The 16,098-nt window shown below is 47.3% G+C and overlaps 1 protein-coding gene across 2 annotated transcripts in view; it reads left to right on the top strand.

Moving 5' to 3' along the window:
- Window positions 1–644: 644 nt before the first annotated feature.
- Window positions 645–16,098, top strand: part of Shisa9 (shisa family member 9) — a 311,270-nt gene continuing 295,816 nt past the window's right edge. For both annotated transcript variants that reach the window (XM_059269970.1, XM_059269969.1), the window contains exons 1-2: window positions 645–1,207; window positions 13,975–14,102. In XM_059269970.1, coding sequence (XP_059125953.1) covers window positions 645–1,207; window positions 13,975–14,102 — 691 coding nt within the window. The remainder of the gene's footprint in view (window positions 1,208–13,974; window positions 14,103–16,098) is intronic.

The following is a 16,098-nucleotide window of genomic DNA, read 5'->3' as shown; positions in this document are numbered from 1 at the left end:
GAACCTGGCGGCTACGGAGCTCACTGCTCCTACTAGAGCACTCTCTGCACGCCCCCCGCTCGCCCCCGCCCGCCCGAGTCACCTCTCCCCGCGCCCCCGCCCCTTTCGAGCTCGCGCCCGCCCGCTCACGCCTGCTCTACCCGCCCTCCTCCCCTTCCCCCTTTCCTCTGGCCCTCCCTTCATTCCACAAGTGTCGCTTCGCTCTCTCCAGCGCACTTGGCGAGCTGGAGAGGTGAAGAGCATCCTGCGAGCCAGCGGACGTGGGAGCCGAGTCCCGGGCGGCGGGCGGAGGGGAGTTACCGACACACCGACTCTCCCCGGTTCTCCGCCCCCGCCTCCCCCGGTGGCCCGCAGGACCTGCACCCAGCGCTGGCCTCCGCTCTTGTTTCGTCCCCGCCCGGCCTCGGCGCGCTCCTCCCCGGCCAGCCCCCTTCCTCGGCGCGCGTTGCGCTGGAGGCGAACGCAGGCTGAGCCGAGCGCAGTGGCCGCCGACCACTGAGCGCCCCGCGCCGCCTCCCTGCATGTGCGGCCAGCGGCGGCCCGCAGCCCCCGCCAGCAGCCTCGGCAGCTTCGGCCGCGCGTCCAGAGGCGGCGGCAGCGGCTCCAGCAGCGGCCGAGCGCTCCAGCCCGGGCTGGGAGACACGATGCGCCGAGTCCTCCGGCTACTCCTCGGCTGCTTCCTCACCGAGCTGTGCGCCCGCGTATGCCGGGCGCAGGAGAGAGCTGGGCACGGGCAGCTGGCGCAACTGGGCGGCGTGTTGCTGCTCACAGGGGGTAACCGCTCCGGGGCCGCCTCCGGAGAGGCCGGCGAGGGCGTCGGGGGCTCGGACGCACCGCCGACTCGGGCGCCCACGCCGGACTCCTGTCGGGGCTACTTCGATGTCATGGGCCAGTGGGACCCGCCGTTCAACTGCAGCTCGGGCGACTTCATCTTCTGCTGCGGGACTTGTGGCTTCCGGTTCTGCTGCACGTTTAAGAAGCGGCGATTGAACCAGAGCACCTGTACCAACTACGACACACCGCTCTGGCTCAACACCGGCAAGCCCCCAGCGCGTAAGGATGACCCCCTGCACGACCCCACCAAGGACAAGACTAATCTGATCGTCTACATCATCTGCGGGGTGGTGGCTGTCATGGTGCTGGTGGGCATCTTCACCAAGCTGGGGCTGGAGAAAGCGCACCGGCCCCAAAGGGAACACATGTCCAGGTGGGCTGCCTCCCCTTCGCCCTCCTCTCTGCGTCTACTTTCCTTTCCCTCCCATCCCCAGCATCCCTAGCCATGGTTCCCCCCACCCCAACGTTTCCGATTGGGGGAATGTCACCCAGGACAACAACTTTCGCTTGCAGTATGGAACAGAGGCACTGGGCTCAGTACAGGTGGGGGTGAACGCCGAGTATGAAAGGGGAGGGTCTCTTTCTCCCTCGCCCACCTGCTGTCCCCTCTCACCAGAGATGGTGATGGGGCTTGAGACACACAGCCGGGTCTCCAAACTCTTGGGTTTTGGGGAAGAGGATCCATTGATTCTAGATGCTCCTCTCTAGGTAAACAGAGGCAGGCGAACTTGAAGGGGGGGGGCGTGTGTGATCCCTTGTGCGCGTGTGTGATGGAGGGAGGGAGGAAAGGAGTGCGTGCCTCCTGCAACTCGTACACTAGCGAAAATGAAGCAAAGGAGAGGGAGCGTGGTGGAGGGGGTGAGAACAAAAGCCTCCTTGGAGCCGCTGTGCTTTCCCAGAGCTTTGATGGCCCTTGATTAGAACCTCATCTTTCCCCTTGGTCCTTTTCTCCTTCACCATCTATCTTTCTGCTGCGGCCATCACAGCGCTGCGCCCCTTGCCTGGGTTGGAGCTGACTCCAAGGCCACCCTCCACCTTCCAAGCACCTTGATTCGTCAACTTTGCCTTTTGCTTTATTATGCAAGACCCAACACTGGCAAAGTCGCAGCAGATGGGAGAGAAAGCATTTGGGGATTAATGGAGAGCTATTTGCCTTTTGTTTAACCCCTTTCCCAAGTGTCTAAATTGATTCCCAGAACTCAGTAACTTTGGAGGAGAAGGATTCAGACTTGAGCCCAGAACCCGGGGAAAGATGAGGGGTTAGTGTGAGGTCTGGGCAAGAGAGATGAAAGGAGAATGGGCACGGGCCAGCTGACAGCGGGATGGCTGGAGCAAAAGCCGACTTTGCATCGGGGCATTGAAGTCACCATGTTCTCTTCACCCTCCAATCTACTCCCACCCCCACCTTGCACTGGGGTCGCGTGTGTGTGTGTGTGTGTGTGTGTGTGTGTGTGTGTGTTCGCGCACGCACGTGCATGCGATCCATGTTCATGCCTAAAAATCTGAACAAAGAGACCCACCAAAAATAGGCAAAGGAACATCACCACCTCACTAGTAATTATTCTCTATTTATATGTGGAAGAGTATCCAATGGATCTTTCTTTTCCCAGAGAGAAGGAGTTTGGAGGGGAAGGTGGGGAGTTCTGATCCGTTTGGGTTAATGGAAAGGTCTACTAGATGGTGAGGTTTGGGGGCACAAAAGTATGCTCCCAGGGGGTCCAGGATACCAGGACTGGCCAGCACTGACCCAGCTACCTCCGGCTACCCCAAGGTGCCCTGTCAACTAAGCTTCCAGGTGGGTTCGCTTAAGGAGAGTACTATCCAGGGAAGTCTCCATGTCAGTGTTAGGGTGAGGGTGAGAATGGATGCAGGTCTGTGACAAGTGTATCGCTATGTAGGGATTAGTACTCAGACACAGGTAGGCTGCCTGGCTGACACCTTAACTGGGACTGAAATCTCCACCATGCCTTTTTGCTAAGTTCTCAAGACTCCCTTTTTGGGATTTGGTTGCATATCTGTGGGAGAGATCTGTGCTACAGCTTGAAGCTCCCTTACATTGGGTGCTCTGGACAAACCAGTCCTCCACTGATACCCAGGGCCTCAGTGGGACCTCATTTCCCTGTCCTAACCCCTCCTCTCAGGCAGCTCTTCTGGAGGAAGTGACTGGAGTTTTCCTGCAAGTTCTTGGCAAGGTCTGTTTAGAGGCAACATCCAGGAGTACTCAGTGCTGGAATAGCAGCACCTTAACTCAGGCTCTCCCTGGAAACATTTGGGGTTCTAGAATGCAGTGAGTGCCTGGCTTCGGGAAGGGAGAAGACTTGATTGTGTTCCTGACAGCTTCTTAGGTGTGCTTTTCCAGCTTGCTGCTGTTGAGACCACCTGTATTGCTTAACATCCCTGTTGCCTCCGGGAGCAACCTTTGACTTTAAATTAGAATGTGGGGTGCAAGCCAAGTACTATTGGGCTGGCAAAGCTCTCTAGGTGATTCTAATGCTCAGCCAAACACTCTGAAGGAAAAAGAATGAACACCTGCTGAGCACAGGGCTGGGTGCCAGGGGCTGTGAGGTGTGTGTGTGTGTGTGTGTGTGTGTGTGTGTGAAAACTCAGTTCTCACAACTAGCCTATGAGACAGCTATTACTTTAATTCCCTGTTCACATAGGAGAATGCACAGGTGCAGAGGCCTTGATCAAAGTCACACAATTAGGAGAAAGTTGTGCCGTGCATAGTCATGCTGGGTCGAACTCACTTGCACCTGAGGCATATGTTTTAGGTCCAGTTTCAAAATCTGGGTATCTTCCCAAGGTGCCAACTTTTAAGTTCTTGCTTTGGAGATTGGAAGTCAAAATGTTTGGAGTGGGACCGAGACATCTTCTTTAGCAGCCTCTTTCAGTGAATATGAGGTCTGGGAGAAATACTGGCCTTGAGTTTGGAAATATTTTACAAAGGTGGGAGGTGCAGAGTTAATCCAAGAGAAGAGCAGAGAACAGTGTGACTCTGTTTGCACTCTAGCTTGTTCTCTCTACTTGTGTAACCTTCCTACGGCACCAGGCTGCCCCAGGTCCCTCCGAATGCATCACATGCTGCTTATGTACTTAATCATTCGGAGCCTAGTGTGGCAATGGCTCATTAGCTTTTGCCTGATGGTGCTAAGAGATCCTCCAGCAGGGACCAGTGCACCAAGCTTAGGAACAAAGAGGCTGTTCTGAGGTGAGGCACATTCCAGGTGAAATTAACCTGCCAGCCACAGCCTCTTAGTGTCTGTCAGGAGCTGCAGGATGCAGACATGGGTTTGTTCTCATTTTGCCTGGGAAGCACCTTGTCAAGGACATTCAGGTGGTGGTGTCCTCTGCACACTTTATCCTGTGATGAGGAAACTTGTGTTTTCTAGTGGAGGCCCCCCAGCATGTCAGAATGCACATTTGGAGTTTTTGGCATATGGCCTGCTTCCCTCTGGGCAAGTGAGGGTGGAAAAGAAAGAGGACAGCCACCAGGAAGGGTGGGGAGAACCCATGCCATCTTGTAAGGACTGTACAAATGCAGGGACTAGGGAGATGGTTCAGTGGGGAAGAGTGCTTGCTGTGCAAGCATGAGGACCTGGTTCAAATCCCAGCACACACAGGAAAAGCCAAGCACTGTGGTGAACGTCTGTAACCCTAGTGCTAAAGGTGGAGACAGGTAGATCCCAGGGCCTCGCTGCCTAGCCAGTCTAACCAATTGGTGAGCTCCAGGTTCAGTGAGAGACCCTGTCCACAAATGTAAGATGCAGAGAATAAAAGAGGGTATTCAGACATTCACCTCTGGCTTCCACATGCCCCCCAGTCAAGTGCACCCCTCTCCCCCAACAAACATACAGCACTCTAGAAGGGGAGAGGGAGGGAAGGGGGATGAGAACTGTGGACACAGCTCTGCAGCATCATGAGAGCAGCCACAGGCAGCCACTGCTTCTGGAAGAAGTGACTGCAATGGTGGCTGACTATGGCCATTCAAAGCTCCTGGGTAGATATTGTTTGGTTTGCAGGGTGTTACTACTTATGCATCTTGAAAGTTTTCTGTGTATTGTTTCAAGACAGAGTCTGACTGTGTGGCCCAGGTTGGTCCCCAATTCATGGCCTTCTCACCCCAGATTCCCAGGGAATGGGTTTATAGGTGTGTGCCACCATAAGTTTCTACAATGAGAAAATTTAAACATTCAAAAACCTTGAGAATACAAGGAACTGCAGGACATCCTTTGCTTGATCACAGCCTGTCATCCTTGGCACTATTTATCAGGACTGGATAGGAACCCCTGTGGTGGGAACTGCCTTGCACATTGTAGGGTGTTTGGCAGCATCCTTGACCTCTACCCACTGAGTAGAAGATACCTCTTACACATGCCATGATAATAAAAAATGCCACTAGACACTGTCAGGTGACATGGAGGAGTAAAATCCCCCACTGAAAACCACTAATCTTAATTAAACTAGCTTTGCAGTTTTGTCAAATTTGCTTCATGTCATGCTTTCTATTTCTTTTTACCTTTATCCCCCTTCCATTCATCTCCCCACTTCCCTCCTCTTCCTCCTCTCCCTCCCTCCCTCCATTTCTTCCTTCTTCCTCCCTCCTGCCCTTCCTTCTCTCCCTTCCTCTCTTGTCCCCCTTCAGCTGAACCATTTGAAAATAAGTTGCAGACAGAGAATTCAGTCCCCACATACTTGCAGCATGGGTCTCCTAAGACCAAGAGCATTTCCCCACACAATTTCGATTCCCCACACAATTTCCCCACGATCGTAACTTAGAAAGAGAACAAAAATGCCACACATTATATGTCCAATCATATTAAAGTCTCCTTCTTATCCCAAACACCCTTCAGAGTTTGGCTTTAAGTCTGGATCTGGTAAAGAGGTATTGTATTTGGCTGTGAAATCTCTTCGGCCCCTAATATTCATACTATTTTAAAACCAACTCCAAGTCAGTAGCTAGTACTGAAAAGCGGGATTTCTCAGAGAATTCCAATTTCTAATTCCTCTGGCCACTTTGGGAGATCTGGTAACACCATACCTGCAGTTTTCATGTAGCAGTACTATGGCTGGGTGGTGACTATCCCCTTTAGAGAGCCCTTCCAACTTACTTTATCACATCACCTGTAAACCTGGAGAATCAGAAGGCCTGTGTGAATGGCACGTGCTCCCAGCAGATCTAGTGAAGTCTCTTAATATTTGTGTGACCTTGAGAAGGTTGCATCACCTCTCTGAGACTCCAGTTCTTATCTGAAGGTTGAGAATTCACAGAGGAGCAGACAGTGATTAACAGAGAGCCTGTCTAGAGTCACTACCCAGCATCCTTCTTACTGGAATTCCTTTCCCTTGTCCACTGAAGGGGGTGACATTGCATCTTGGACCTCAGTGACCAGTCTGTATTCTGTGGCAGTGGCTAAGTCTCCTAACCTCTCTGGGTTTGCGTTTCCATCTGATCAGTGAATCTGGCAGCCTCTGAACAGGAGGGATGGCTTGTGTATGACTAGATGAAATGTACTGCAAAGTGCTATCTGGGGGATGTCGAAGAACCCGTGTTAGATTTGCAATTTTGCCACAAGCTTATGTGTAAATTTTCATTTAATTTCACACCCCTCCCCCACAAGGTAGCTTCTATGACAGTCTGCCGTTTACGGAGGCACAGATTGCTTTCCAAGAGGGTGAAGAAGCACCCAGTGAGCTAGAGGAGTCTGACTTCAAACCCAGACAGTCTGAAGCAGGGGCCAGGTCCTTGGCTGCTAGGCTGCACTGCACTGGAGTATGGACCCACGGGACCTCTAGTTTTCTCATATCCCAAAGAAGTGCTCAATGACCCCACCCCAAAACACCGTGCACCAGGGCCTGTTCTGAGAGTCAGTTTGAGATTACATCTAGACAGGTTTTATGTACCTGCCCAGGGAGGGTTAGATTTTTTGGTGGAAATGTTGGGGAAGCAACCTTGAGGGCAGAAGTTTATATTTGACGCTCTCTCCCCTTGAAGTCAGTAGGAAACACATGTTGTTTTCTCCACCTTCAAACAGAATAAAAAATCCAAGCTAGAAAAAAATAAATCCATGTGGGCAAATGACATAGCAGTGTCCTGTGTGATTTTCAAAAATGAGTTAGAAGAGCCATCGTCCTTTGCAAAGATATGACATCAAGTGGCAAATGCCCCCTTCTATTGGCCTTTCCTGTGGCCACACCCCTCCTGCTTGCCCACCTTTCTGCACATCTGTGGTTATTTCAGTGCTTCCCAAGCTGGAGAAGCCCGTGGGTGTTGACCACAGAAGTCTCTATTTTTCTTGCAGGACACGTTTGCTTCTCTTTAGGGACTGAAATCAGCTTTACAGAGCATAACTTACTTAGTCAAATGCACACATTTTAATTGTAGAGTTTGATAAGCTTTGATATTTGTTTGCACTGGTGTAACTACCACTCTAGAAACTTTGATTGTGACCATTGTCCTTGTGCTCTGAACAATGAATGAAGTTTCTTGGGCATGAGGTGGTGCTCAGGAAGCCCACTGATGTGTTTAAAACTCAGGACATGAGTTTGGACTATGGCTTTGTTGGTAGAATACTTGCCTAGCATGCATAAAGCCCTGGGTTTGAGCCCCATCATTGCATAAAACCAGGCATGGTAGTGCACAACTGTACTCTGGAGATGGGGTGGGGTGGCAGGAGAACCAATGGTTCTGGGTCACCCTTAGCTACATAGGAAATTTAAGGCCAGCCTCTAATTCATGAGACCTTGTCTCAAAACAAAATATACCAACCAAAACCAAACAAGCAAAGAACAAATCTTCTCCTAAGTTTTGACTTAGACTCCTGGGGGCTTTCAGGCAAGATACTGGGACTGGCTCTCTGTTTGGAAACATTGGCATCTTATATTTGCTTTCTTTCAGAAAGAAAAGTGATATTATGTTTTCATTTTGTCCCACAGACAAGTCACCCTCATTCTCATCTCGGAGCTGTTTCTTTGGCTCACGCTCCCATTAGATCTCAAGTGGCATGTCCTCACTCACCTTCAGGTTCCAGCTATATATATTGCCTTCTCCAGGAAGCCCTCTGACCTCTCATGCTCAGCTTCCCCACTCTTCCACATACTCCAGATTAGTGCTCAGTGTTGTTTTCTTCCCTTTGTAGCATGGTCTCAAAGCAAGTTACTGATTTATCAGTTGATTGGTTTATTATCTGTCTCTTTTCATTATCATCCACAATAAAGAATGCAAGGACAAACATCCCATAACTTTGTCCTGAGTCCCTAATATAGAGAGTTCTGTTTCTGGCATTCTGTTTTACATGGCATAACCCACCCCATCTATCCATCCATCCATCCATCCATCCATCTATCCATCCATCCATTCATCTATCTGTCCATCCATACATTCATCTATCATCCATCCATTTACCCATTCATCTATCATCCATCCATTCATATATCCATCAATTCACCCACCCATCCATCCATCTATCTATCCACCCATTAATTCATTTATCTGTTCATCTATATATCACCCATCCATTTATCCATTCACCTATTCAAATATCCATGCATCCATCCATTTACCCATTCATTTATCCATCCATCCATCTGTCCATTCTTCTATCCATCCATCCCTCTGTTCATCCATCTATTCATCTTTCTATCCATCTGTCCATTTATCCATCCATCCATTCATATATCCATCCATCCATCCATCCACCCATCCATCATCCATCCACTCATTCATCCATCCATCCATTTATCCATCCATCCATTCATTATCCATTCATCTTTCCACCCACTCATTTATTAATCTATATATTCATCCATCCATCCATCCATACACACATACATACATATATTCGCCTTCCATCCATCTATTCATATATTCATTCTCCATCCATCTAATAGATAACTTATTGAATATCTACTTTCTGGCCAACAATGAGCTAGAACTATGAGAGGACAGTGACAGACACAGATGCAATTCTTTCCCTCACAGAGCTGTTAGTCACATATTGGAGGGACAGATCAGACACAATGAAATGTACAAGAAAATTTATACTAAGCTGAAGCTTGCAAATTGCCAATATTCAATCATTTTTCAACCTCAAAGATAATATGTCAACCCAACTGTTACAAACTTGGTTAAGAGTGTATGTGTGTCAGGGGTAGGGAGGCAAAGGAGTCTAAGTGTGGCTGCTTCTGTGAGGGACCCTAGTGAGACAGGATGATCCAGGAAACAGAATCAATATATTAAAAGCTTTATTATATAAAACTATCAAGTCCAAAATTTTCCAACCTACTATCTCAGGTCAAGCCTGAAGGCTGACAGAGAGGATGCTCCAAAACCAGAAAGGACCAATGCTCAAGTTCCATGGCCGTCTGGCAGGAGAATTCTGTTGGTTGGGGGAGGGTCAATCCTTTACTTAATTCAGACCCTCAAATAACTGAATAAGGCCTTACATTACAATGGGAAATCTACCTTCCTCACTTTACCAATTCCATGTTTATCTCATCCAAAAGCACTCTCTCAGAGGCACCCAGAAAACAGTTTCGTCAAACATCATGACACAATATGGCCAAATTACTATAGTGCTTAGAGCGTCAGTACCTGTAGCAGCTTGATGCTCATCGGCTGGTTTAAGGACCTTTAAAATATTAGGTCATATCTTAGTCATTGAATCAGAATTTTCACTTTAGCAAGATTTCCAGATAATCTTGTGTCTTCTACAATCACACTGAAGCTGAACAGACACCAGAATCATGTGTCAAACCCTGAAGTGTTGGTTTGTTTTGTCGGGATGAATAGAAGGTCCTTTCCACTGATTCATTACAGGTTTTGACACATCCATACTTAAAAATGTTTCAGTATGTACCACATAATATGCTCATTTTGTTAATTAGTATATGCCAGGACCTATGAACAAATATAAAGTGTATTGTAAAGCATGCATAAGACAAGTTTTGTATTGTGTAGAAGGTGGAAAAATAAACATTATTTGAAGTCTGTAGTTAGTTGTGATGTCTTCCTGCTTCCACTAGTTACAATTCCAAGGCATTGTGTGTACTAAGGATGATGTTTCTCACACACAAATAAATCCATGCTTTGAATGTTCTTCTTGAGAGTTTTGATTTTTTTTGGATGACTTTGTTTGGATCTGATAGACCAATCCTGTTTTAACTTTATAAACAGCTAATGGAGAGCAGAGTTCTCTCCTCCTCTTCCTTTTTTTCCCTCTTCTCTCCTCTCTATCTTCCTCTCTTTCCATCTATCTCATTCATCTTGTTTCCCTTCCCTCTCTCCTTCCCTTCCCTCTCCCATCTCCCTTCTCTCTTTCTTCTCAACCCTTTTCCCTGTTCTGTTTCTCATTAGGGACTCACTATGTAGCCTAGGCTGGCCTTGAACTCACTATGTAGCCTAGGCTGGCCTTGAACTCCCCCATGTAACCCAGGGTAGCTTCACAGTTACCATATCCCTGCTTCAGCAGGAATGCCCATTGCTGGGTTACAGGTGTGCACCCCCACGCCTGGCCTGCCATGTTGTTTCTGTTACTTGCTTTAGCAGCCCTGCCTTCAGCCTGTGCTTTTCTAGAGGAGAGCTCTTCATTTAGCCACATGCCTGCTTCATGATGATCAGCCTGATCTAATGTTTATAATTGATTGTTTATCTTCCCTTTGGGACACATATGGCTGCAGTAAGGGTCCTGGTGAGGGTGTCTCTGGTGGCTGCCTCCCCTGTTCTTTAGTCCCTGACTCCTGCCATCTGTTGTGTGGATCCAGTGCAGAGAGTGGCATCAACACACAGGATGGAATTGTTTTCTCATTTTAATGATTAAAAGCCATACATGGGCATTGTCTTTCTCACCCCAGACCATTTATGCATTTCCTGCAGTGAGCCAAGCATGCTGTTGATGCTCTTCATCCAGAATGTGGAGATCTCTAGGTTTTGGTCCCACTGCATGCCTTGGGAAGGACAGCTCTGGGAGACAGTTACCTTGTTACTCTGAGGCTGGAGTATCACAGTTCACAGTACCCTGAAGCTGCACAGGGACCTATGCCAGCCACATTTAAGGTTGCCACTCCAAACCCTTGCTTTGTTGTCCCTGGAAAGCTTGACTATTTTGGTGCTTTGGGGGTGAACCTGTGGGGAATTTGATGAAAGTTATGGCTTCTTTGCTCAAGAAAAAAAAGGCACAAACAAATTTTCCATTCAATTCCAGAGGAATTCAGCGATCCTTTGAAGCCGAGGATGAAGAGCCTGTTTAGAAGTGAAAAAGGCAAGTTAGGTTTGCAAGGCCCTGTCCTCTGTCTCAGAACTCCCCTTCCCTGAAGCCTTCCTGAGTTTCAGACCATGCCTATTGCACAGAGGTAGGAAAGGGCATGAACTTTGATTTCAGACATTCAGGACTGGGACCCCACTCACTCCTTCAGTGAGTAACGGAGTTCATGTGGGCAGTTCCTTACCCTGCAAAATGGGTTATGACAATCTTTCCCTTGCTATGTTCTCCCCTCCTCCCCCATTTGCCCTGTTACAGCTTTATTAGCTTGCTTGCCTATTCTTCTGTATGTCCTGCCTGATATGTTATTTCCATCACCTTCCTGTGTGCGAGCTAGCTTTCTGTTACTGCAGCAAACATCTGAACTAATCAACTTATACAGAGAAAAAGTTCGTTTTGGCTTACAGCCTTGGAGGTTTCAGGTCACAATCTGTTGACCTTGGCGATGAGGCATCATGTCTTAGCAGGAGCATGTGATGGAGCACAGCTGTCCAAACAGTGAGAAAGGAAGACACCAGGTCCTACAGTACTTTGAGGACATGCCACCAATGACCAGAAGATCTCCAACTATCCCTGACTCTTAAAGTCCTCGCCATCATCCACAGTGTCAGGGTGGAAACTGAGCCTTTGACATGCATCTTTGAGTCCAGATCCAAGCTACGGCATCACATGACCAGCACATCTCTGTTCACTCAAGTCTCACCTCTTCATAGCATGCTGTCTTATCATCTCTCCCCATCTCTCCCATTAATTTACTTCTGAGCCACTAAGTCTAATGAAGCACTAACTGCTTAGCAGTCAATGCCCACACAGACTCTGCAACCATGATTGCACTTTTTCTTTATGGATTTGTCTATTGAGACATTTACTGTAAACAAAACCATAAAACTCAGGCCTTTTTGTGTTTGCTTTCTTTCACTGGCCATAAGATTTTCAAGTTTAATTCATGTTGGAGCTGGTGTCAGGGCTCCCTTTTTCCTTTTCATGGCTGAGTAATATTCCATTTCATACACCACATTCTGCTTATTGGCTGATGGGCACTTGGACTGTTTCTACTTTTTGGCTGTTATGGAAAATGCTGTTTTGGCACCTGGCTCTATTGGCTGCATCCTTCTTTGTTTGTTTATTTTAGTTCTTGCTTATTTTTATTTAACATGTTTACTTTTATTCTCTCCCATAGAATGTAAGCTCCAAGAAGTCCACGACCTCTTTCAGCTTGTGCAGTGCTGTACCCCCAGGGCCTCATGTCGTGCATGGCACACTGTAGACAATAAACGTCTGTTGAATGAACAAATGTGTGCGAGCTCTTGTTATTCTCCTGTCTTTCAATGAGTTCCATCCTGGCCTCTGGCCCCCATGGGCCTCTGGCTTACTGCCCTGAGTCTCTCTCCCTTCAGACTTCTCCCTAGCCTTGGTTCTTACCACAGTCTGTCACCACAATCAAACCTTCCTCATTTCTCTTCCTCTTATCATTCCAACACAAACATAAAATGGAACTTGAGCACATAGTAGTATATGGGGAGCTCTTTCTTTCTTTTTTTTTTTTTTTGGTTTTTCGAGACAGGGTTTCTCTGTGTAGCTTTGCGCCTTTCCTGGGACTCACTTGGTAGCCCAGGCTGGCCTCGAACTCACAGAGATCCGCCTGGCTCTGCCTCCCGAGTGCTGGGATTAAAGGCGTGTGCCACCACCGCCCGGCTTGGGGAGCTCTTTCAAAAGCACCTCCCATACACCCCAGCTCTGGGTTTCTAACCCTCTGGATTCCGATGGATCAAGACAGTTTAATCATGTTCCTGGGTGCTGCTAGCTGTGATCATCACTGCCATGGCAGGGTTGACTTCAGCAGATAGGCTCTGCTGAGCTTTGGGAATCTGCTTCCCCTTCCTCTGTCTCCTTTGGTGTGTATCTCGAGAGTCCACTTGCCTAGGGATGTCTGGGTGTATCCCCTAAAATCATGGAGACAGGGCTTGTAGGTGTGTGTCTCTTCCTGGCCCAAGAGTGGATCGATATGAAGATATTCATCGAAGTGTTGGTTCCTGGGATTGTCGTAATAACAGATGCATCTACTAGTTTTCACAGAACACCTCTATGCTTGTAGTTGGCACCCCTGTGCCTAGTTGGTTCTTCTACCTTACTAGGGTTGCACGTGGAGACAGCCATCCTTTCAGGTAAGTAGATACAGGACTGAAAACGCTGGAACACTCCTGCTTGCAAGATGTGAAATCAACTGACCTTCAGCATTCCCCTAGCTTGAACAAAGGGGAAGCCAGAGGCAGTTCAAGAAGACCACATATGTGGAGGGATTCACATGCAAACAACACTCCCATACTACACATGTTTAAGGGCATTTGCATGTCTCTAAGTGCACATAAGAGGGGAGATGTGTGGGTAGGTCTGACTTTAGGGTGTGACATCTGTCTGACTGTTGTCTCTGCTCTGTTCTAAGTACAAACACAGCTTACATCTTACTGTGAAGGTCATCGATATCAGTTGGACTGTGTTCTCAGCCTCTTAAAAAGAAAAAAAATTAGTAAAAAAAAGTTGACTGAAGTCTCTGTGCTGCAAACTGACACTAGGCCATTGCTAAGTAGGAAGTGTGGGCATCTGTTTTAGGCATAAAGAGAGAATTCAGTCTCTGTGGTGGAGCTACACTGCATGAACTCGTCATGAACGCCCTCAGATGCTCCATCAGGTAGACAACTAGTTAGCTGTGCACAGAGTGACTTTGTAACCTCTGATTTATGCTTCTGTGTTTTCCTGTCTACCTCTAACTGGAATGGCAGCTCTCTGGAAGCTTTGTCTTTTGTCCAATTGGGCAGTGCTGGGTACATGGCAGGTGTGTGCTGTCATATTGCAAATGAGCAGAGTCTGTTCTTTGTTCCTCCAGAGCCCTTGCGGATGTCATGAGGCCACAGGGCCACTGCAACACTGACCACATGGAGAGAGACCTTAACATTGTCGTCCACGTGCAGCATTATGAGAACATGGACACAAGAACCCCCATAAATAACCTCCGTAAGTACTGGTGCATGGGCCACTTCCAGTCCCACTAGGCAGCGGTAACATGGCGGGATTTTCTGGGGTGTGTTTGGATCAGCGAAGAGCAACTCAAGGATGCGTTAATTTTTTCTGTTCGATGTGATGCTGAATTGGCACCTTAAGAGTTGACTTGGTTGTGTTCTCTGTTAAATAGTGATCCACTTAGTTGGTTTTCTATTAAGTACTAGATGACTTGATTGGTTCATCATGGCTGATCTATTTACTTGGAGATCATGTTTGATTTAGGTTGTTAATCTGCTAATAATCCATCTTATTAGTTCATGTTGATTGGATTATATGAACCACCTGTTCATTGTGACTGGGTCACTTGTTAACCAATTGTTTTGCCTTCAGAGGTTGACTAGTTGTTGCTTTTAGGTTCCATATTGCTTTCAAGGAACACATTTGGAATTTTATCTTTTAAAACATAAAATGAGCTTCACAAAGACAACATATAACACCCCTCATGTGTGTGTATAGTGGGGGATGTTAAGTCCTGGTCATGGTTTGGGATGAATATGCATCCTTCTACAATAGTAAATTCAGTTCTCTTATTCTCTCAGGAAAAGGGGGCAAGGTGCTTCTACCATTGTGTTTTAGTAGCTGTTCTTCCTGAAACAGAGTACTCTTGGGGATGCTGTTCTATTCCCACAGGTTTCCTTTCCTTCCAAAGCTTTGTATAGACAACACACACCATGGAGCTGATGCTTTATTTAGGAGTTGGGGAACAATGAAACTGGATTTTGACAAACACACATTACTATGGTGGTCATTCCTAGCAGTTAGGTTTTCAGGTCACCCTACCTCAAAGCAATGTGAAAATCATGGTTGAAAGCAACAGACACAGGCAGTCAGAAGGGTGCATCTAACCATAGCGGATGGGAGGTTCCCAAAGACAGCCGAAGCTTTGGGGCCATGCACTTGCTTGTTTATTTGCTGAGACAGTTTCATATTGCTAGGTGACATGAATTCTCTGATTTTATGATGATAATTTTTCATGGTTTTGGAAATTCTTGTACTGTGTTGGCAATGGCAGTATTTGACATTGACATGGGTAGGAAAATGGGCCATCCAATGGGATGTTTCAGGTTTCATAATATTAAATAACTACATATTATTTATTTGTGAACTGGATTATAATACGGTATTAGAAATCACCCCACTGCAGTGCAAAATACACAAGCATTTGGAACTTTATGTCCGAAACCCACAGACCCTGGAGATAAGTGGTAGCAACTGTGACAGAGCAGTTGCTGTTTCTGATCCTGCTTTGGTGGAAGCGAACATATGCTCTTCCCAAGTCTGATGAATGTAATGGAATATAAGGAACCCAAATGGTAAGCAAATGGAGGCCATCAGAGCAAAGACATGGGGTGGAGTTTCTGGCCACAGAGAGTGTTGGTTAACAGGTTTTCACACAGAGTCTCTGTCTCAGGGGTGATTTTGAACCACACTGGAGTTGTTCATTGAACAGCAAACTTACCCAGCTTTCCTTGCTTGATAGGCAAAAGGTCAGGGAAGGAATGCTAATTAGTTCTGCTTAAACAAGGGACTTTTGTTTAAAGTTGTGCTGAAGATAAGTGACTGCTGGGAGGTGTCTGTCCAGGGACTGGGTACTCAGGTTTCTATGAGAGGCCACTTTGATGTATGTATGGTTCTTCTTTGGGTCTATATTTGTGCTTTGATGATCTTTTTGAACACTAGGGGTGGGGTCTAGGCCAACTTGGGTGGGATGGCATCATATTAGTGGCCACATTCCCACTGTTTTTCTTTCTTTCTTTTTTCTTTTTTTGCTTTTTATTTGGAAAGCAGGATTTCACTTACTAATGCTGAGGTACCCTTGAGATTTTCTGTAGCCTAGGCTTACATTGAACTCTAGATCTTCCTGTAGCTGGAATCCCAGGCCTCACAGGCCTGGCTTTGTGGCCTTTGACATCAAAGAGAACAATGCAGGAGAATGTTCCTGGTAAAT

This window comes from Peromyscus eremicus, chromosome 8a (assembly GCF_949786415.1).
Source record: "Peromyscus eremicus chromosome 8a, PerEre_H2_v1, whole genome shotgun sequence".
Classification (NCBI taxonomy): Eukaryota; Metazoa; Chordata; class Mammalia; order Rodentia; family Cricetidae; genus Peromyscus; species Peromyscus eremicus.
The sequence above is the reverse complement of the archived record's forward strand: the minus strand, read 5'-3'. Positions and strand labels throughout refer to the sequence as shown.